This window comes from Coffea eugenioides, chromosome 1 (assembly GCF_003713205.1).
Source record: "Coffea eugenioides isolate CCC68of chromosome 1, Ceug_1.0, whole genome shotgun sequence".
In the NCBI taxonomy this organism is placed as follows: Eukaryota; Viridiplantae; Streptophyta; class Magnoliopsida; order Gentianales; family Rubiaceae; genus Coffea; species Coffea eugenioides.
In genome coordinates this window covers 31,608,425-31,630,061 of record NC_040035.1, presented here as the reverse complement: position 1 = coordinate 31,630,061, position 21,637 = coordinate 31,608,425, and the positions used below count along the sequence as shown (strand labels likewise).

The window sequence follows — 21,637 nt, the reverse complement described above, 5'->3', positions numbered from 1 at the left end:
TGAGGGGAAAAAAATACATCAGATGAAGCCCTAAGGCTTCATCTGATGCAAAAGCACGCCGCCAGTGCCAAAGGGCAAACAAGACTCCAACTCCAAGAAGAAGACGCCAGGCTCCAAGAACTCCAAGAAGCTTCAGTTGAGATTCTACCATCCTGCTTCAAGCCTTCAATTCAAGGCTCCAAGACTCCAACTCTCCACCATTCCATTCACATAAATCTTTTAGGTTAGTTTTTTGGTTTAAATTACAATATTCATCTTTATATTTTTGTTAATTATATGTTTAAATTATTTTTGAATTTTGAGTATCTTGATATTAATTTGATTAAGATTAATTTTTATTTAGTTTACGTTAATGTAATTTAAGAATTTGAAAGATTACATTAAAAAATTTAATGATATTAAATTTAAATTAGAAATTAGTTTAGAAATTGTATAGATTTTAGGTTGTATTTAGTTTTTAAAATTTTGTTAGTTTTATATTTGAAATTTTAAGAATTAATTATGTGAATTAGAAATTTTGAATGTAAATATAAATTCAAAATTTTATGATATTGAATTAGAGATTATATGGGTATTTAGTTGTACCTTATTTTAACTTTTTGATAATTTTATATAATGAATTTTATAAATTGAGAAATATAAGTAATATGAATTTATTATTAAATTAAAGAATTATTTATATGAATTTTAAATTAATTGATTATTGAATTGCATAATTTTATTGAATTTAACCACAATTATTTAATTGTGACAGAAAATGGAGAGATTCTTTAAACCTAAACGAGTCCGTAGTGGTGAATCTTCAAATGAGCCTAATATTAGTGAACCAGTTCAAAATCAATCTTGTGTGGAATTGAATTTAAATGATATTGTTAGTGATCCGAGATTACGAAAATCAGTTGAGAAATTTGATATTTCTCTTCGAGACCATGTCCGAAGAGAGTATTTGACTAGGGGACCTTGCCAACCGATTGGCCATATGTATCCAAAAACATCATTTGGTAAACAACATAGAAATTTCCAAGATAGTTGGTATCAAAAGTTTGTATGGTTAGAGTATAGCATATCGAAAGATGCGGCGTTTTGCTTTTGGTGCTTTCTTTTCAAAACACAAAATAAGGGAGGTCGATATGCAGAGGATGCCTTTACAAAAACGGGATTCAATAATTGGAAAAAGGCAATGGAAAGATTTAATGAACATATTGGAGCTGTGAATAGTTGCCATAATGATGCTAGAATACAGTTTGAAAGTTTTCAAGATCAAAGGCATAGTGTGTCAAATGTGCTACGATCTTGTGGGCGCGAAATAGATATTGCATATCGCACCCGTTTAACTGCTGCTCTGGATGTGACCCGCTTTCTTTTGAAGCAAGGATTGGCTTTTCGTGGAAATGATGAGTCAACTAGTTCTTCAAATAGAGGCAATTTTCTTGAATTGTTTGAGTGGTATAGCCAGCGAAATACTGAGATTTTTGAGGTTGTAAATCAAAATGCTCCTGCAAATAATCAACTAACTTCTCCAATGATTCAAAAAGATATGGCACATGCTTGTGCCTCAGAGATCACAAGTGTTATAATCAGTGATATTGGAGACAATTATTTTTCCCTAATAGTTGATGAGTCTCGAGACAGTTCAGTGAAAGAGCAAATGGGAGTTGTTTTGAGATATGTGAACAAAGAAGGGCGTGTGATTGAACGTTTCCTTGCAATTGTACATGTGTCTGACACCACATCTCTTTTTTTGAAAGATGCAATTGATTCTTTATTCGCGCAACACGGATTATCATTATCCAAATTGAGAGGTCAAGGATATGATGGAGCTTCAAATATGCGAGGTGAGTTCAATGGTTTGAAGGCCCTTATATTACAAGAAAATCCCTATGCGATGTATATTCACTGTTTTGCTCACCAACTCCAGTTAGTTATTGTTGCTGTTGCTAAGGGAAATATCATTGTCAGTGAATTCTTTGTCTATGTCTCTATGATTGTCAATTTAACTGGAGCATCATGTAAAAGGAGAGATCAATTAAGACAAATAGAACATGATAAGATTGTTACACTTTTAGACAGTGGAGATATTATTAGTGGAAAAGGCAAAAATCAAGAAACTAGTTTAGCAAGACCAGGGGATACTCGTTGGGGATCACACTATCTAACATTACTTCGTCTATCCTCTATGTGGGCTTCGGTGATTGGAATATTGGGAAATATACAAGATGATGCCACCACTTCTGACAATAGAGGTATGGCCAGGGGTTTGATTGATAGAATGAATGATTATGAGTTTGTTTTTGCATTGCACCTGATGAAGTATTTATTGGGAATCACAAATGACTTGTCACTTGTTTTGCAACAAAGGGATCAAAATATTGTCCAAGCCATGAGTTTGATTGATACTATGAAATCTCAATTGCAAGACTTTAGGGAAGAGGGATGGCAAATAATTTTAGATGAAGTCAACAATTTTTGTGAGTTGAATATGATTCCCGTGATTGATATGGAAGACAGTATAGCAATCCGTGGCAATGCCAGGCGCAGTCGCAGAGGTCAAACCATCACTAATTTTCATCATTATCGCGTGGAAATTTTTTGTGAGGTATTATTTTTGAAATTATTATTTCATTACATTTGTTACTTGTTAGCAGATTTTCTTAGTTATTAATTTTATTATTGTTGTGATGTCAGGTTGTTGATTTAATTATACAAGAGATGAATAATCGTTTCTCGGAAGTTAGCACGGAATTGCTTAGTTGCATAGCATGTCTTGATCCAAAAAGTTCTTTCTCTCAATTCAATGTGCAGAAACTACTCCGTCTTGCTGATTTATATCCTGAAGACTTCTCAAGTAACGATTATTTATATCTTGAGTCTCAACTTCGAAATTATATTTATAATGTGCAACGCGATCCTCAATTTTCAGAAGTTGGAGATTTGGGAAGTCTTGCTCAACAAATGGTTAAAACTGGTAAAAATACAGTTTTTCCATTGGTTTATCGTCTGATCCAGTTGGCATTAGTTCTACCAGTTGCGACTGCTTCTGTTGAAAGAGTATTTTCTGCAATGAATATTGTCAAGACTGATTTGCGCAACAAAATGGGAGACGAGTGGATGAATGACTGTCTGGTTGTATACATCGAGAAGGATATTTTTGCAACAATTGAAAATGAGCAAATATTGCAGCGTTTTCAACGGATGAAGACTCGCAGAATGCAATTGCCTCCTCTTCGTTATTCGAGTGCAACAACTACCAATACTTCAAGTGTTAATCAATAACAAATTTTTGGGTATGTATAATTATATGTTTTTATTATTTTTATAATTATTGATTCTAAATTTTACTTATTAAATATATTTATTTCGTCATAAAAAAAATTTTTAATACACTTCAGGCCCCCCAAAAATAAATTTCTGGCTCCGTCCCTGGCAGCCACGGATTTAAGGGGGGGCTTAAGCCCCCCCCCAAGCCGCCGGAAAACCCCCTATATATAGGGGATTCCGGCGGCCAGCCCAGCCCAGCCCAGCCCCCCCACGGTGATCCAGATCTACCATCCTCCATGGCTCCATGAATGCTGCAGAGGAAGTGAAGAAGAGCTGGAAAGCCGCTGCCGTGCTGACTGCTGAGGAAGAAGATGACCCATTTCATTTTGAATTTTTTTTTTTGCCCTCTAAATACAAAACGACGTCGTTTCACTTTTAGTGGAACGGCGTCGTTTTGTATAATGAGGGGAAAAAAAAATACATCAGATGAAGCCTTAGGGCTTCATCTGATGCAAAAGCACGCCGCCAGTGCCAAAGGGCAAACAAGACTCCAACTCCAAGAAGAAGACGCCAGGCTCCAAGAACTCCAAGAAGCTTCAGTTGAGATTCTACCATCCTGCTTCAAGCCTTCAATTCAAGGCTCCAAGACTCCAACTCTCCACCATTCCATTCACATAAATCTTTTAGGTTAGTTTTTTGGTTTAAATTACAATATTCATCTTTATATTTTTGTTAATTATATGTTTAAATTATTTTTGAATTTTGAGTATCTTGATATTAATTTGATTAAGATTAATTTTTATTTAGTTTATGTTAATGTAATTTAAGAATTTGAAAGATTACATTAAAAAATTTAATGATATTAAATTTAAATTAGAAATTAGTTTAGAAATTGTATAGATTTTAGGTTGTATTTAGTTTTTAAAATTTTGTTAGTTTTATATTTGAAATTTTAAGAATTAATTATGTGAATTAGAAATTTTGAATGTAAATATAAATTCAAAATTTTATGAGATTGAATTAGAGATTATATGGGTATTTAGTTGTACCTTATTTTAACTTTTTGATAATTTTATATAATGAATTTTATAAATTGAGAAATATAAGTAATATGAATTTATTATTAAATTAAAGAATTATTTATATGAATTTTAAATTAATTGATTATTGAATTGCATAATTTTATTGAATTTAACCACAATTATTTAATTGTGACAGAAAATGGAGAGATTCTTTAAACCTAAACGAGTCCGTAGTGGTGAATCTTCAAATGAGCCTAATATTAGTGAACCAGTTCAAAATCAATCTTGTGTGGAATTGAATTTAAATGATATTGTTAGTGATCCGAGATTACGAAAATCAGTTGAGAAATTTGATATTTCTCTTCGAGACCATGTCCGAAGAGAGTATTTGACTAGGGGACCTTGCCAACCGATTGGCCATATGTATCCAAAAACATCATTTGGTAAACAACATAGAAGTTTCCAAGATAGTTGGTATCAAAAGTTTGTATGGTTAGAGTATAGCATATCGAAAGATGCGGCGTTTTGCTTTTGGTGCTTTCTTTTCAAAACACAAAATAAGGGAGGTCGATATGCAGAGGATGCCTTTACAAAAACGGGATTCAATAATTGGAAAAAGGCAATGGAAAGATTTAATGAACATATTGGAGCTGTGAATAGTTGCCATAATGATGCTAGAATACAGTTTGAAAGTTTTCAAGATCAAAGGCATAGTGTGTCAAATGTGCTACGATCTTGTGGGCGCGAAATAGATATTGCATATCGCACCCGTTTAACTGCTGCTCTGGATGTGACCCGCTTTCTTTTGAAGCAAGGATTGGCTTTTCGTGGAAATGATGAGTCAACTAGTTCTTCAAATAGAGGCAATTTTCTTGAATTGTTTGAGTGGTATAGCCAGCGAAATACTGAGATTTTTGAGGTTGTAAATCAAAATGCTCCTGCAAATAATCAACTAACTTCTCCAATGATTCAAAAAGATATGGCACATGCTTGTGCCTCAGAGATCACAAGTGTTATAATCAGTGATATTGGAGACAATTATTTTTCCCTAATAGTTGATGAGTCTCGAGACAGTTCAGTGAAAGAGCAAATGGGAGTTGTTTTGAGATATGTGAACAAAGAAGGGCGTGTGATTGAACGTTTCCTTGCAATTGTACACGTGTCTGACACCACATCTCATTTTTTGAAAGATGCAATTGATTCTTTATTCGCGCAACACGGATTATCATTATCCAAATTGAGAGGTCAAGGATATGATGGAGCTTCAAATATGCGAGGTGAGTTCAATGGTTTGAAGGCCCTTATATTACAAGAAAATCCCTATGCGATGTATATTCACTGTTTTGCTCACCAGCTCCAGTTAGTTATTGTTGTTGTTGCTAAGGGAAATATCATTGTCAGTGAATTCTTTGTCTATGTCTCTATGATTGTCAATTTAACTGGAGCATCATGTAAAAGGAGAGATCAATTAAGACAAATAGAACATGATAAGATTGTTACACTTTTAGACAGTGGAGATATTATTAGTGGAAAAGGCAAAAATCAAGAAACTAGTTTAGCAAGACCAGGGGATACTCGTTGGGGATCACACTATCTAACATTACTTCGTCTATCCTCTATGTGGGCTTCGGTGATTGGAATATTGGGAAATATACAAGATGATGCCACCACTTCTGACAATAGAGGTATGGCCAGGGGTTTGATTGATAGAATGAATGATTATGAGTTTGTTTTTGCATTGCACCTGATGAAGTATTTATTGGGAATCACAAATGACTTGTCACTTGTTTTGCAACAAAGGGATCAAAATATTGTCCAAGCCATGAGTTTGATTGATACTATGAAATCTCAATTGCAAGACTTTAGGGAAGAGGGATGGCAAATAATTTTAGATGAAGTCAACAATTTTTGTGAGTTGAATATGATTCCCGTGATTGATATGGAAGACAGTATAGCAATCCGTGGCAATGCCAGGCGCAGTCGCAGAGGTCAAACCATCACTAATTTTCATCATTATCGCGTGGAAATTTTTTGTGAGGTATTATTTTTGAAATTATTATTTCATTACATTTGTTACTTGTTAGCAGATTTTCTTAGTTATTAATTTTATCATTGTTGTGATGTCAGGTTGTTGATTTAATTATACAAGAGATGAATAATCGTTTCTCGGAAGTTAGCACGGAATTGCTTAGTTGCATTGCATGTCTTGATCCAAAAAGTTCTTTCTCTCAATTCAATGTGCAGAAACTACTCCGTCTTGCTGATTTATATCCTGAAGACTTCTCAAGTAACGATTATTTATATCTTGAGTCTCAACTTCGAAATTATATTTATAATGTGCAACGCGATCCTCAATTTTCAGAAGTTGGAGATTTGGGAAGTCTTGCTCAACAAATGGTTAAAACTGGTAAAAATACAGTTTTTCCATTGGTTTATCGTCTGATCCAGTTGGCATTAGTTCTACCAGTTGCGACTGCTTCTGTTGAAAGAGTATTTTCTGCAATGAATATTGTCAAGACTGATTTGCGCAACAAAATGGGAGACGAGTGGATGAATGACTGTCTGGTTGTATACATCGAGAAGGATATTTTTGCAACAATTGAAAATGAACAAATATTGCAGCGTTTTCAACGGATGAAGACTCGCAGAATGCAATTGCCTCCTCTTCGTTATTCGAGTGCAACAACTACCAATACTTCAAGTGTTAATCAATAACAAATTTTTGGGTATGTATAATTATATGTTTTTATTATTTTTATAATTATTGATTCTAAATTTTACTTATTAAATATATTTATTTCGTCATAAAAAAAAATTTTTAATACACTTCAGCCCCCCCAAAAATAAATTTCTGGCTCCGTCCCTGGCAGCCACGGATTTAAGGGGGGGCTTAAGCCCCCCCCCAAGCCGCCGGAAAACCCCCTATATATAGGGGATTCCGGCGGCCAGCCCAGCCCAGCCCAGCCCCCCCACGGTGATCCAGATCTACCATCCTCCATGGCTCCATGAATGCTGCAGAGGAAGTGAAGAAGAGCTGGAAAGCCGCTGCCGTGCTGACTGCTGAGGAAGAAGATGACCCATTTCATTTTGAATTTTTTTTTTTGCCCTCTAAATACAAAACGACGTCGTTTCACTTTTAGTGGAACGGCGTCGTTTTGTATAATGAGGGGAAAAAAAAAATACATCAGATGAAGCCTTAGGGCTTCATCTGATGCAAAAGCACGCCGCCAGTGCCAAAGGGCAAACAAGACTCCAACTCCAAGAAGAAGACGCCAGGCTCCAAGAACTCCAAGAAGCTTCAGTTGAGATTCTACCATCCTGCTTCAAGCCTTCAATTCAAGGCTCCAAGACTCCAACTCTCCACCATTCCATTCACATAAATCTTTTAGGTTAGTTTTTTGGTTTAAATTACAATATTCATCTTTATATTTTTGTTAATTATATGTTTAAATTATTTTTGAATTTTGAGTATCTTGATATTAATTTGATTAAGATTAATTTTTATTTAGTTTACGTTAATGTAATTTAAGAATTTGAAAGATTACATTAAAAAATTTAATGATATTAAATTTAAATTAGAAATTAGTTTAGAAATTGTATAGATTTTAGGTTGTATTTAGTTTTTAAAATTTTGTTAGTTTTATATTTGAAATTTTAAGAATTAATTATGTGAATTAGAAATTTTGAATGTAAATATAAATTCAAAATTTTATGAGATTGAATTAGAGATTATATGGGTATTTAGTTGTACCTTATTTTAACTTTTTGATAATTTTATATAATGAATTTTATAAATTGAGAAATATAAGTAATATGAATTTATTATTAAATTAAAGAATTATTTATATGAATTTTAAATTAATTGATTATTGAATTGCATAATTTTATTGAATTTAACCACAATTATTTAATTGTGACAGAAAATGGAGAGATTCTTTAAACCTAAACGAGTCCGTAGTGGTGAATCTTCAAATGAGCCTAATATTAGTGAACCAGTTCAAAATCAATCTTGTGTGGAATTGAATTTAAATGATATTGTTAGTGATCCGAGATTACGAAAATCAGTTGAGAAATTTGATATTTCTCTTCGAGACCATGTCCGAAGAGAGTATTTGACTAGGGGACCTTGCCAACCGATTGGCCATATGTATCCAAAAACATCATTTGGTAAACAACATAGAAGTTTCCAAGATAGTTGGTATCAAAAGTTTGTATGGTTAGAGTATAGCATATCGAAAGATGCGGCGTTTTGCTTTTGGTGCTTTCTTTTCAAAACACAAAATAAGGGAGGTCGATATGCAGAGGATGCCTTTACAAAAACGGGATTCAATAATTGGAAAAAGGCAATGGAAAGATTTAATGAACATATTGGAGCTGTGAATAGTTGCCATAATGATGCTAGAATACAGTTTGAAAGTTTTCAAGATCAAAGGCATAGTGTGTCAAATGTGCTACGATCTTGTGGGCGCGAAATAGATATTGCATATCGCACCCGTTTAACTGCTGCTCTGGATGTGACCCGCTTTCTTTTGAAGCAAGGATTGGCTTTTCGTGGAAATGATGAGTCAACTAGTTCTTCAAATAGAGGCAATTTTCTTGAATTGTTTGAGTGGTATAGCCAGCGAAATACTGAGATTTTTGAGGTTGTAAATCAAAATGCTCCTGCAAATAATCAACTAACTTCTCCAATGATTCAAAAAGATATGGCACATGCTTGTGCCTCAGAGATCACAAGTGTTATAATCAGTGATATTGGAGACAATTATTTTTCCCTAATAGTTGATGAGTCTCGAGACAGTTCAGTGAAAGAGCAAATGGGAGTTGTTTTGAGATATGTGAACAAAGAAGGGCGTGTGATTGAACGTTTCCTTGCAATTGTACATGTGTCTGACACCACATCTCTTTTTTTGAAAGATGCAATTGATTCTTTATTCGCGCAACACGGATTATCATTATCCAAATTGAGAGGTCAAGGATATGATGGAGCTTCAAATATGCGAGGTGAGTTCAATGGTTTGAAGGCCCTTATATTACAAGAAAATCCCTATGCGATGTATATTCACTGTTTTGCTCACCAACTCCAGTTAGTTATTGTTGTTGTTGCTAAGGGAAATATCATTGTCAGTGAATTCTTTGTCTATGTCTCTATGATTGTCAATTTAACTGGAGCATCATGTAAAAGGAGAGATCAATTAAGACAAATAGAACATGATAAGATTGTTACACTTTTAGACAGTGGAGATATTATTAGTGGAAAAGGCAAAAATCAAGAAACTAGTTTAGCAAGACCAGGGGATACTCGTTGGGGATCACACTATCTAACATTACTTCGTCTATCCTCTATGTGGGCTTCGGTGATTGGAATATTGGGAAATATACAAGATGATGCCACCACTTCTGACAATAGAGGTATGGCCAGGGGTTTGATTGATAGAATGAATGATTATGAGTTTGTTTTTGCATTGCACCTGATGAAGTATTTATTGGGAATCACAAATGACTTGTCACTTGTTTTGCAACAAAGGGATCAAAATATTGTCCAAGCCATGAGTTTGATTGATACTATGAAATCTCAATTGCAAGACTTTAGGGAAGAGGGATGGCAAATAATTTTAGATGAAGTCAACAATTTTTGTGAGTTGAATATGATTCCCGTGATTGATATGGAAGACAGTATAGCAATCCGTGGCAATGCCAGGCGCAGTCGCAGAGGTCAAACCATCACTAATTTTCATCATTATCGCGTGGAAATTTTTTGTGAGGTATTATTTTTGAAATTATTATTTCATTACATTTGTTACTTGTTAGCAGATTTTCTTAGTTATTAATTTTATTATTGTTGTGATGTCAGGTTGTTGATTTAATTATACAAGAGATGAATAATCGTTTCTCGGAAGTTAGCACGGAATTGCTTAGTTGCATAGCATGTCTTGATCCAAAAAGTTCTTTCTCTCAATTCAATGTGCAGAAACTACTCCGTCTTGCTGATTTATATCCTGAAGACTTCTCAAGTAACGATTATTTATATCTTGAGTCTCAACTTCGAAATTATATTTATAATGTGCAACGCGATCCTCAATTTTCAGAAGTTGGAGATTTGGGAAGTCTTGCTCAACAAATGGTTAAAACTGGTAAAAATACAGTTTTTCCATTGGTTTATCGTCTGATCCAGTTGGCATTAGTTCTACCAGTTGCGACTGCTTCTGTTGAAAGAGTATTTTCTGCAATGAATATTGTCAAGACTGATTTGCGCAACAAAATGGGAGACGAGTGGATGAATGACTGTCTGGTTGTATACATCGAGAAGGATATTTTTGCAACAATTGAAAATGAGCAAATATTGCAGCGTTTTCAATGGATGAAGACTCACAGAATGCAATTGCCTCCTCTTCGTTATTCGAGTGCAACAACTACCAATACTTCAAGTGTTAATCAATAACAAATTTTTGGGTATGTATAATTATATGTTTTTATTATTTTTATAATTATTGATTCTAAATTTTACTTATTAAGTATATTTATTTCGTCACAAAAAAAAAATTTTAATACACTTCAGCCCCCCCAAAAATAAATTTCTGGCTCCGTCCCTGGATGTGTGCACAGGAAAAGGACGAGGAAAGATTACCTTTAGTCCTTTAAAAGGCAAAACAAAGCATGAGATGATTGGAGGAGCAGGTCTTGGCGAGGACCTTTTGCCGGAAACACTCGACTCTTGCGCTGCAAAATTCCACCACGGCTGATGACTTCGTAGGTTCGGGCCTGATTTTGGTGGATCTGGAGTGGTTTTCTCCGAAACATTTCAACACAAATCTTCTTCCCTAAGTATCGTAGATGATGCAGCAAGAAGGATCTCCTCCAAAGGAGGTCGGGATTTGTCGAAATAGAGTGATGAACAGAGCTGATTCATCAATCCTGGCTCAACTTTCAGTAGAAAATTTTTCTGCAATTTCTCTTCTCCTATTCTCTCGTCTTCTCCTCTTTCTACCGTTTTCTCTCCCTTCAACCTCTCTGCCGCCCCTCTACTCCTCCCAGATCCTCCTCTAGTTTTCCTTTGGCTCCCTTACCAGAATCTCTCTTTTCTTTCACTCCAACTCTCCTCTCTCGCTGCCCAGATTTCTTTTACCTTCCCAGGTTCCTTCCCGTAGCTGTCCTCTCCTTTTTCCAGTCTTCCCGTAGCTCTTCAACCCTAGCTACCTCTTACTCCTTCTCTTTGCTCAGCTGAAGGCCTTTTGTTTTTCTTTATCTTGCTATTTTTTTTTTCAATTTTTCTAAGACCCCCAAGTGTTTAGACAATTCACCATTTAGGTGATGTGTTGTCAAGAACAAAAGGGGACACTTGTCCCCACATGCAAGCCTCCACACATTTCACGCATTTTCCTTATTTTTATTTTTTCTTTTTGTATTTTTAATTTTCCTTTTCCTCCTTTTTTTTTGAAAATTAATTTAAGTAAAACAAACAAAATTATATATTTTCAAATTGAATCCAAAATGATTGAAACAACTCCTTTTTTTGTGGAAATTTCTTTTTCTAAATTTTAGTGTAAAAATGCTTTTAAAAGAAAAGAAATTGATGAATCTCAAATGAACCGAAAATAAAAATAAACACCAATTACTATTTGCAACCTTAAAACACTTAAAATAGTAAGTATGAAAGCAAAAGTGAATAACAATAATAAAGCAAATTAAAATAATGTTAACAATTAAATTAAGAAAAAATTGGTGTCTATAACGAAATTGACGAACCCTGGGTACTTGATTAGTGTTTGGGGCCGGTAGGGTGTTGGTGATTGGTGTTCGGGGCCCGTAGAAGGATGATTGGTGGACGAAGATTGATGTTTAGTGGTGATCTATAAACATTACAATTTTATGGTTGATGGAGTCTCAACGGACTTCGAACAAATTGCCGTGGTACTTGCTGCTGAGAGCAGACTATATCCTTTGATAGGAATGTGATCTTTACTGTACATTATTGCATGATCTGTTTTGTTACCTGCTTTGCTATATAATATATCATGCCTGCTAGTTTACTTGCAAGTTTTCTTGAAATCTTACTGATAAGTGACTAATTTACGTAATAATTGTATGACATTTTATATTATTTTTAGTCACTTTGGTTATATTATTGGAAGAATATGAATCATTTTGGCTATAATTGGTGAATAAATGTTTTTAAGTGATTAAATGAGGTTTTTATCACTTTTTACTTGGATTTTTGGTATTTTGACAGTTTTGACACATTTTCGTATTTCGGCTATAACTTGAGTTACAATGATCGGATTTGGATGATTCTTGAACCCATTTGAAGATAAGAGATAGATCTACAACTTTGGTGAAGACATCTAAATCCAGTTTGAAGGTTTTCCAGGTCAAAATGCCGAATTACAATAGCAAATTTCTACTGGTCGAAACTGGAACAGGGCAATGAGCAGGTAAGGGTATTTCGGTCATTTCTCAGCCTACACAGATCCAAATGAGATGATTCTTGATGTATTGGAAAGCTAACTCAAAGGGCTACAAGTTTTATGTTTTGGTCAAGAGCTAAATCAGCTTTTATCATCAAGAAAAGTTCAATGGAAGTTGATGCAAAATCGGAGCAGAGCTGGAAATTGAACCAGAAGTGACCAAATGGTCACTGTAGCAATCCGGCCGGAATTTGGCCGGATTTGTGGCCGGATTTGTGGCCGGATTGTGGTCAGAAAAGGCTGCTTTGTACGCGTAAAACTCAATTTCACCTCCACCAACTCACATGGGATGCTATACATGTGAGAAACATTCCCAGCTGTAAAAGGGAGATGTAATCCTCATTTCTTGACCACCTTTCATCATTAAATAGCCAAATGCATTGCAAAAAGAGGGATTGGAGTCCATAGCAGAAAAATAGAGAGACATACGGGAGAAGCTTGGAGTGCAGAGATATAGCTCTTGCATTTTCTGAGTAGTAGCAGTAGGTTAGTATAGAGTAGAGTGTTATCCATTGTTGTTTATTAGCTAGATGAAGAAGAAGATGGAGGATGAAGAAGGCAAGGAGATGAACTCATGTGACAAGGGTTACATTCCTTCCAAACTCTTTATCTTTTGTACTTGATTCCAAGTTTGGTTAATATACAAGTTTTGGATTTGTGTTTAATATGTGTATCTAAAGTTTAAGCCTTGGGTTTGGTTGAACTTTCTATAATTGTTAGTGTTTATTATTTGGTTATTTGATTGCTATGATTTGAGCAAGTTATTTAGCACTTTGGCTCTTTAAATCATGATTAATCTGGTACCATTGATTGTGATTATCTAAGGTGTTGTTTCTGCAATGGAAATTGAGATTTAACATTAGTTCAAGAAGTGCTAAACATAGGGAGTACACTCACGAAAGTAGAGGTGCATCTATGTGGTTTTTAGTGATTCATTTCATGTAATTTCATTGAAGAAATGAACTTGTAACTAATTTCATAACCATGAGAATAGGTATGGATTAGTTATAAGTATAATTGATTCACTACGAAAGTAGGATTCAAATGCATAAGGAAATTACACCATAACTAGCCTAGATGTAGTAATTAATGATCCAAATATAGCACTTGCATGAGTAGTTAGGGATACCACAACCTAAGGAGCTTTTATTTGTTAATTTCTTGTATAAGTGCAGTAGGTTAAATTTCTTATCATTCATTGATAGTCTAAATAATAAAGAAGCTTTAGTAATACCGGTAATTGTTCACTCTTCCTTGTGGGATCGACCCGATATATACCCTAAACTACTAGTTGATCTGTATACTTGCAGTGAACGGGTGTAATTCGATATTTTTTAGCTTGCACGTATGTAAATTACCCGTCAAGTTTTTGGCGCCGTTGCCGGCCAAATCCGGCCAAATTTCGGCCGGATTGAAGGCCGGATTAAGAGACAAAATTGAAAAAAATTTTCGTGGCTACTGGCCAGTATCCGGCCTATAATCCGGCCTTATATCCGGCCGGAAACTGGCCGGATTCTGGCCAATTTCGTGCAATAAGGGGAATCCGCGCACGGATTCCCCAAGCTTCCTTCTTCCTCCTTTCTTCAACCTCCACACACACTCACACCTTGAACACACACTACTCCTAAAAACCTTCTTTTCACCATCCAATCTCCAAACTAAATACACCAAAACATTTCTCTTTTCCTTGTGAGTTGATTCCATAGCTTAAATTCCTTCAAAAACAAGTTCTAATTCAGATTTGAGCTTGAAAAGAACAAGGGTTTCAAATTTTTGAACTCTTCATTAGGGGTCAAATTGGAGTGAAATTTTTGGGGGTTTCTTCACCATTTGCATCATTAATCATCTACCAACAAGTTTGAGGTAACAAATCTTCACCAAATGTTGTCATTTGAATTTTGCCAAAGTTCACTTTTTTTTATTTTTGGGCAATTTCGAATTTTTTACATTTTGTGAAGTTTGATGCTTTTTATGATGTTATTGAGCTTATTGATGATTATTGGTGATATTTAACTCATGGGTTTGTGAATATTTGGTGAATTTAGCAATTTTTAGCTAATTTTGAGAATTAATTTGATTTGATAACTATTAGCTAAATTTTTGAGGCAATTGGATTGAAGAAAATTGTATGAGAGTAATGAATTGCTCTAGGATATTTACATGCTAAGTTTAGGCTTAATTAGCTTCTCCTTTAATTTTTGGCATGTTTATTCTAGAAATTTTGGTTAAAGGAAAATTAATGACCTTTTTAAGTCTAAACTCATGGTTAAAATGCTTTTTAGCATTTCATTATGCTTATTAAGGTCATTAAGTTGGGAGTAAGTGGTGTGTGTGCTTAAGCGCTTTACTTAATTGTTTCTTCTAATTATTTGATATTCTATGCTTGAATGTTTTATTTGAAGAAATGATAAGAGCACTTTTTATTGATAATCAATTTTGATACTTGCTTATGGTACTAATTGCTACCTATTATATAAGTAAGTTGATAAGATAAAGCGGTAAAAGTGAATGAGTTTTCCTTATCTTTACTTAGCAATGTACCTATTAAATGAAGTTAACATTTAATAATTTTAATTAGGTACAATGGCTCGCACTAAGAAAGGTGCAGTGAAATCTCCTCCTCCTAACAGGAGAGGAGAAGCTTCGACGTCTAGACAACCGCGCTTGAAAAGAAAAGCAAGTAGACGTCTACAGCTTGAGGACGAGCCATCATCTGGAGAGGATACTCAACAACAAGAGGAACAAGAGGCACAAGGGGAACAAGAGGAGGAAGTCCCTTATGATAAGTCGCGCTTCACCTCCGTCGAAAATGAAGCTTGGTACAATGTTAGGAGGGGAGCTAAGGTATTGGTGGAGAAAGATGTCACTCCGGATGTTGAGGAGGTCTACCATCTCAAGGCCTCCTTTGCCAAATTGGGATGGGAAAATTTCTTTAACATCCCAAACTTCTATTATGAGGAGCTTATCCGAGAATTCTATGCAAATGTGGAGGACAAGAAGGTTTTTCACTACGATACGGAGGTGATTACTAGTACAGTGCGAGGGAGAAAAGTTCGAGTCCATAGAGCTGATTTGGAGCGCTATCTTCATGTTTCGGATGTGGGGCGCAAGGTAGATTTGAAGAAAGCCTTCAAACCCAATGATTTGGACTCTTGGAACATGCTAGAGGCACTTGTACGTTTGGGGGTTGAGTACAAGGCAACTCGAACGACGGGACGATATTCGGTATTGACTTCATCATTTCCGGAGTCGCAACGTCTCCTTATTTACCTATTTGCCGCCAATATCATTCCGAGGGCAAGTGGAACCAATGAGGCGCGCACAAGTGACATCTATTTCTTGGATAAAATGGAGCATGGCTTAGGAAACATCCAAGGCATTCCATTGGGAAGCATTATCACCAACCACATGTGGGCTGTGGTTCGCAGTAACGACATCAAACATGCTTTCCCGTATCCTCGGTTCTTGACCTTCGAGTTTCAAAGGGTTGGAGTGAATTTTTCTAACGCTTTCCCTACAGGTCTCAAGAAGAAGGACGTCTTTACATTGGATTTTTGCAGGTTCATTTTGAAGAGTAAAGACGGCGGTGGTCCTTCAACTCAAGGAGGTGCTCAAGGGGACATTAGGCAAGAGGAGGAAGTTGAAATTGAACGAATTGAAGGGGCTCAAGGGGTTGAGACAACTACCCCACCGGTCTCAAATGAACCGTCTTCCTCACGGCCTCCAACCTCACCTCAAGACACTCGGTCATTTTTCAAGAAGATAATGGACAAGCTGCTTTGTGTCGAGGCTGAGGTAAAGAAAAGCCGCCAAGAGAATAAGCGGAATTCCGAGCGTCTTCGTCGCATCGAGACCAAGCTGGGTATTGAAGCTCCTCCGACTCCACCATCGTCACCTGACCAAGCGACTACTTGAAGGAGTGCTCGTCACCTCGTGACATTGCCACTAGTTTTCCTTTTATTTTCTGTAGTATTTGTGATGTTTTTAGTGATTTTCTTTATTTCTTTTTTGTGAACTAATCCAAGTGATCTTTATCTCTATTGTGGTGATAGTGATTCGGACTACTAAAAGTTGGAAATTCATCACTTGGACATGGATTTGGATTGCGCAAGTTCAATTGAGCAGTATTTTCTTTTACTCTTGATTTATTTTCCTTTTCTCACATTGAGGACAATGTGAAGTTTAAGTGTGGGGGAGGAAAGTATTGAACTTGCATTTACTTGCTAGGTGATGATATTTTGTGGATTTAAATCCTTAGAAATGTTGGAATTGTGTTTGAATTATTTGCCATGTGGATAATTGCTTGAAATTGGGTTTGTTGGCAGGGAGTTTTCATCCATTTATAAGGAGAAACTCTGTCAAAATTTTTCTAAAATCTTTTCCAATATTTCACTATGGCCCAAAAAGTTCTTCAAATTTTTGCATTTTTATTCAAAAAGGGCTAAAGTATTCCAACTTTAAATGTTTAAATTCTTCCAAGTGTTGAAACTCTGTGTATTTTGGAAGGTTTAGTCCTCATTTAACTTGAAAATGATTATTATGCAATTAGGATGTTTACATTTTAGAAAGTATATTTGGTAAAGTGAGGAAAATTATGCCTATAATTTTACATGTTTAATGAGATTTCTTCTCTTTACTTAATTTTGCAAGTAAGTGATTGATATAGTCGATAAAGGTTATACTCCTCCTTTGATTATTTTTATATATTTTTCTATGAGGGAAAAATAAAAAATAAAAAATAAATAAATAAAAAAAGAAAAGAAAGTAAATAAAAATTGTTCTACTCCAATGATTCTCGTACCCAGTAACCGGGGGTTGGCATCTAAAAATGTCGATTTTCGCGTAAAAAGGTATTTGAATTAAGAGTATGCATAGCAACTTGAATAAGTGAAATGTTGAGTAACCGGGGATCTTCACCTAAAAGTGTCGATTTTCGCGTAAAAAGGCATTTTCACTATTTAAGTAAAATTAGTATGAATAAATCCCTCTTAGTTATAGAATTTTGAGAAAAAGATGATTATAGGAGGAGGAAGGCTATAAATCGACTATGTGGGTTGCTTATTTGTGAAATTAGGTTAGGGTAAGAGATTAAGTTTAACTTGTTGAATTTAGGGTATAATTATCTTTCCTTTACTTGATATTATGAGTATTTAGTGTAAATTGAATAATTGTATAATGATTATTTTCCAAGTCTTGAGGAATTAAATTGGACAAAGTGCATATATTGTTTCACCTCTTGAATCATTGCATTTGATTATGTGTGAATTGCTTGAGGACAAGCAATGATTTAAGTGTGGGGGAGTTTGATAAGTGACTAATTTACGTAATAATTGTATGACATTTTATATTATTTTTAGTCACTTTGGTTATATTATTGGAAGAATATGAATCATTTTGGCTATAATTGGTGAATAAATGTTTTTAAGTGATTAAATGAGGTTTTTATCACTTTTTACTTGGATTTTTGGTATTTTGACAGTTTTGACACATTTTCGTATTTCGGCTATAACTTGAGTTACAATGATCGGATTTGGATGATTCTTGAACCCAGTTGAAGATAAGAGATAGATATACAACTTTGGGGAAGACATCTAAATCCAGTTTGAAGGTTTTCCAGGTCAAAATGCCGAATTACAATAGCAAATTTCTACTGGTCGAAACTGGAACAGGGCAATGAGCAGGTAAGGGTATTTCGGTCATTTCTCAGCCTACACAGATCCAAATGAGATGATTCTTGATGCATTGGAAAGCTAACTCAAAGGGCTACAAGTTTTATGTTTTGGTCAAGAGCTAAATCAGCTTTTATCATCAAGAAAAGTTCAGTGGAAGTTGATGCAAAATCGGAGCAGAGCTGGAAATTGAACCAGAAGTGACCAAATGGTCACTGTAGCAATCCGGCCGGAATTTGGCCGGATTTGTGGCCGGATTGTGGTCAGAAAAGGCTGCTTTGTACGCGTAAAACTCAATTTCACCTCCACCAACTCACATGGGATGCTATACATGTGAGAAACATTCCCAGCTGTAAAAGGGAGATGTAATCCTCATTTCTTGACCACCTTTCATCATTAAATAGCCAAATGCATTGCAAAAAGAGGGATTGGAGTCCATAGCAGAAAAATAGAGAGACATACGGGAGAAGCTTGGAGTGCAGAGATTTAGCTCTTGCATTTTCTGAGTAGTAGCAGTAGGTTAGTATAGAGTAGAGTGTTATCCATTGTTGTTTATTAGCTAGATGAAGAAGAAGATGGAGGATGAAGAAGGCAAGGAGATGAACTCATGTGACAAGGGTTACATTCCTTCCAAACTCTTTATCTTTTGTACTTGATTCCAAGTTTGGTTAATATACAAGTTTTGGATTTTGTGTTTAATATGTGTATCTAAAGTTTAAGCCTTGGGTTTGGTTGAACTTTCTATAATTGTTAGTGTTTATTATTTGGTTATTTGATTGCTATGATTTGAGCAAGTTATTTAGCACTTTGGCTCTTTAAATCATGATTAATCTGGTACCATTGATTGTGATTATCTAAGGTGTTGTTTCTGCAATGGAAATTGAGATTTAACACTAGTTCAAGAAGTGCTAAACATAGGGAGTACACTCACGAAAGTAGAGGTGCATCTATGTGGTTTTTAGTGATTCATTTCATGTAATTTCATTGAAGAAATGAACTTGTAGCTAATTTCATAACCATGAGAATAGGTATGGATTAGTTATAAGTATAATTGATTCACTACGAAAGTAGGATTCAAATGCATAAGGAAATTACACCATAATTAGCCTAGATGTAGTATTCAATGATCCAAATATAGCACTTGCATGAGTAGTTAGGGATACCACAACCTAAGGAGCTTTTATTTGTTAATTTCTTGTATAAGTGCAGTAGGTTAAATTTCTTATCATTCATTGATAGTCTAAATAATAGAGAAGCTTTAGTAATACCGGTAATTGTTCACTCTTCCTTGTGGGATCGACCCGATATATACCCTAAACTACTAGTTGATCTGTATACTTGCAGTGAACGGGTGTAATTCAGTATTTTTTAGCTTGCACGTATGTAAATTACCCGTCACTTACTGGGTTTCTAGCCATTCTATGAATTTGTTTTCCTTATAGGGGTATGAACATGAGAGTGAAATTGGAGAACACATAGTCTTTGTCTAAGTTTTGTTAGTTGCTTTTTAGCTCTCTAGCGGGCTTGTTTGGTTTTATTTTATAAGTTTAACTCCTCGACTGTATATATAAGGTTGTAATTGTTATTACTCTCATTGTCGAGGTTAATATTTGGTAAATTTCAATTACATGAGTGAGTTTTGATGAGAGTTGGACAGGCGGTCAACCAAACCCTTGGGTACGCCCTAAGGGGAGGTAGGGTCATCACACTATGTGCATAGAAATAACTTTATTATGTGTTTAAAAGTGATTGTTATGCAATATTTTGAATATTATTGGAGGAAATTAAATTAGTAAAGGAAAGGAAAAGGCTCTAGAATCACTACTTTGAATACCGGTACGACCCTTCCATGGGATATAATAGTGGATAAATAGTCTTGTCATAGGAAAGAATAGTGACCTTAGTAATAATTTGGAGCTACGTTTTAACCAGTATATGGCTCTATCATGGGAAAAAATAGTGGTATTTAATGAACTTGTTGCGGGATATAATAGTGATAGTAGCATATTGTTCAGTTGAAAGTAAAATGGAAAGATACAAGATTCCATGGATTATAATTGAAGATAATAAAATATGAATTTATGCATGGCTATGCATTGAATATTTATGATGCATGTAATGTGCTAATTGCGATTGAATTTTGTGAAATGATTTTATTAAATATTATATGTAATATTAATATGCTCGATCCAATAAAGGTACGTTTGAGTTATCTAGTGAGCAGGTTGATATTTATCCCTAGGGGTGGCAATTTCTAACACGACCTAAAAATACGATATGAATCTAACACGAAATTAATAGGTTTGGGTTGAGATTTCGCGGGTTTGAATTAGAATCGGGTCAAACCCGATGAACCCGAAAAGAAAACTGGTCGAATTCGGGTCAACCTGTGGGTGACCCTGTTAACTCGTTTATGAATTAAAAATAATTTAATAAACATAAATTTATCTAACTAAACTAAGTTATACTTTTTTTCCAAAGGCATTAATTACTTAATCCTAAATGAATTTGTTTAACTTATGTGAAGTTGAAATTATTATATTTGGATAAATAATGTATTACATTATTTTTTACTTTTATAATGTTTTAATTTATTTTATATTTGGTTTGGGATAAAACACTTTTACAGTGTTTTAATTTATTTTAGATTTGGTTTGGGATTATTTTGTTTAAATTTTTATTACTTGATTATGTAATTAGTCTTGTATGAAATTGATTTTATTAGAAATTATAGTTGTAAATTAATAAATTAAAATTAAGTTTCGGGTCATTCAGGTTGACCAACTAACTCGAAATTTTTGGGTTCAGGTCAGGTATCCTGATCCATTTCGGGTTGGAGGGTCGGGTTCGAGTCAACGGATTTTCTGTTATACCCGGGTCTCAACCTGACCCGTCAACTAGTTTCAGACCCAATTGCCACCCCTACCCACCCCACTTAATTTTTCCTCTCTTGTAGATAAGGATCAGACGTAGGATGAATTGAAAACTAGTTTGATCATATTATGTTTCTAAAGTTGAATTTTGGAAAATAGTAACTTGTATGATTTTTATACCCTAGTAATATATATATGTCGAGAGTTTAGTGTGAAGGATTGTATGAGTGATTTCTATATTTGGAACATTTGTAAGCTCATTTAAAGGTTTATCTAATAGTTGATTTGTGTTTATAAGTTCAATAGATGGCTTTGTATCCTCTCGAGAGGGTATGCCGGTGTCATGTTTCAAA

General features: G+C 34.9%; 4 protein-coding genes across 4 annotated transcripts; all 4 read left to right on the top strand.

The window, feature by feature from the left end:
• The first annotated feature begins 757 nt into the window (after positions 1-757).
• On the top strand, positions 758-1,799 carry LOC113770338 (zinc finger MYM-type protein 1-like). Its single transcript, XM_027314762.1, has 2 exons — positions 758-1,687; positions 1,749-1,799. Exons 1-2 carry the CDS (start codon positions 758-760, stop codon positions 1,797-1,799), a joined length of 981 nt encoding a protein of 326 aa, XP_027170563.1.
• A 22-nt stretch (positions 1,800-1,821) lies between these two features.
• Positions 1,822-3,291, top strand: LOC113750687 (zinc finger MYM-type protein 1-like). Its single transcript, XM_027294639.1, has 2 exons — positions 1,822-2,596; positions 2,686-3,291. The coding sequence occupies exons 1-2, from the start codon at positions 1,829-1,831 to the stop codon at positions 3,271-3,273; spliced, it is 1,356 nt and encodes a 451-aa protein (XP_027150440.1). The 5' UTR covers positions 1,822-1,828; the 3' UTR covers positions 3,274-3,291.
• Positions 3,292-3,813: 522 nt separating this feature from the next.
• LOC113751383 lies at positions 3,814-7,013 on the top strand. The gene is made up of 2 exons (XM_027295381.1): positions 3,814-3,945; positions 6,643-7,013. Exon 2 carries the CDS (start codon positions 6,675-6,677, stop codon positions 6,993-6,995), a length of 321 nt encoding a protein of 106 aa, XP_027151182.1. The 5' UTR covers positions 3,814-3,945; positions 6,643-6,674; the 3' UTR covers positions 6,996-7,013.
• A 1,190-nt stretch (positions 7,014-8,203) lies between these two features.
• LOC113770330 (zinc finger MYM-type protein 1-like) lies at positions 8,204-10,719 on the top strand. The gene is made up of 2 exons (XM_027314753.1): positions 8,204-10,042; positions 10,132-10,719. Exons 1-2 carry the CDS (start codon positions 8,204-8,206, stop codon positions 10,717-10,719), a joined length of 2,427 nt encoding a protein of 808 aa, XP_027170554.1.
• Positions 10,720-21,637: the final 10,918 nt, after the last annotated feature.

Coding starts and splice junctions, on each gene's coding strand:
- LOC113770330 (XM_027314753.1), top strand. CDS start 8,204: ATGGAGAGATTCTTTAAACCTAAACGAGTCCGTAGTGGTGAATCTTCA. Junction 10,043..10,131: donor GCGTGGAAATTTTTTGTGAG/GTATTATTTTTG, acceptor TTGTGATGTCAG/GTTGTTGATTTAATTATACA.
- LOC113751383 (XM_027295381.1), top strand. CDS start 6,675: ATGGTTAAAACTGGTAAAAATACAGTTTTTCCATTGGTTTATCGTCTG.
- LOC113750687 (XM_027294639.1), top strand. CDS start 1,829: ATGCGAGGTGAGTTCAATGGTTTGAAGGCCCTTATATTACAAGAAAAT. Junction 2,597..2,685: donor GCGTGGAAATTTTTTGTGAG/GTATTATTTTTG, acceptor TTGTGATGTCAG/GTTGTTGATTTAATTATACA.
- LOC113770338 (XM_027314762.1), top strand. CDS start 758: ATGGAGAGATTCTTTAAACCTAAACGAGTCCGTAGTGGTGAATCTTCA. Junction 1,688..1,748: donor ATGTGAACAAAGAAGGGCGT/GTGATTGAACGT, acceptor TTTTTTTGAAAG/ATGCAATTGATTCTTTATTC.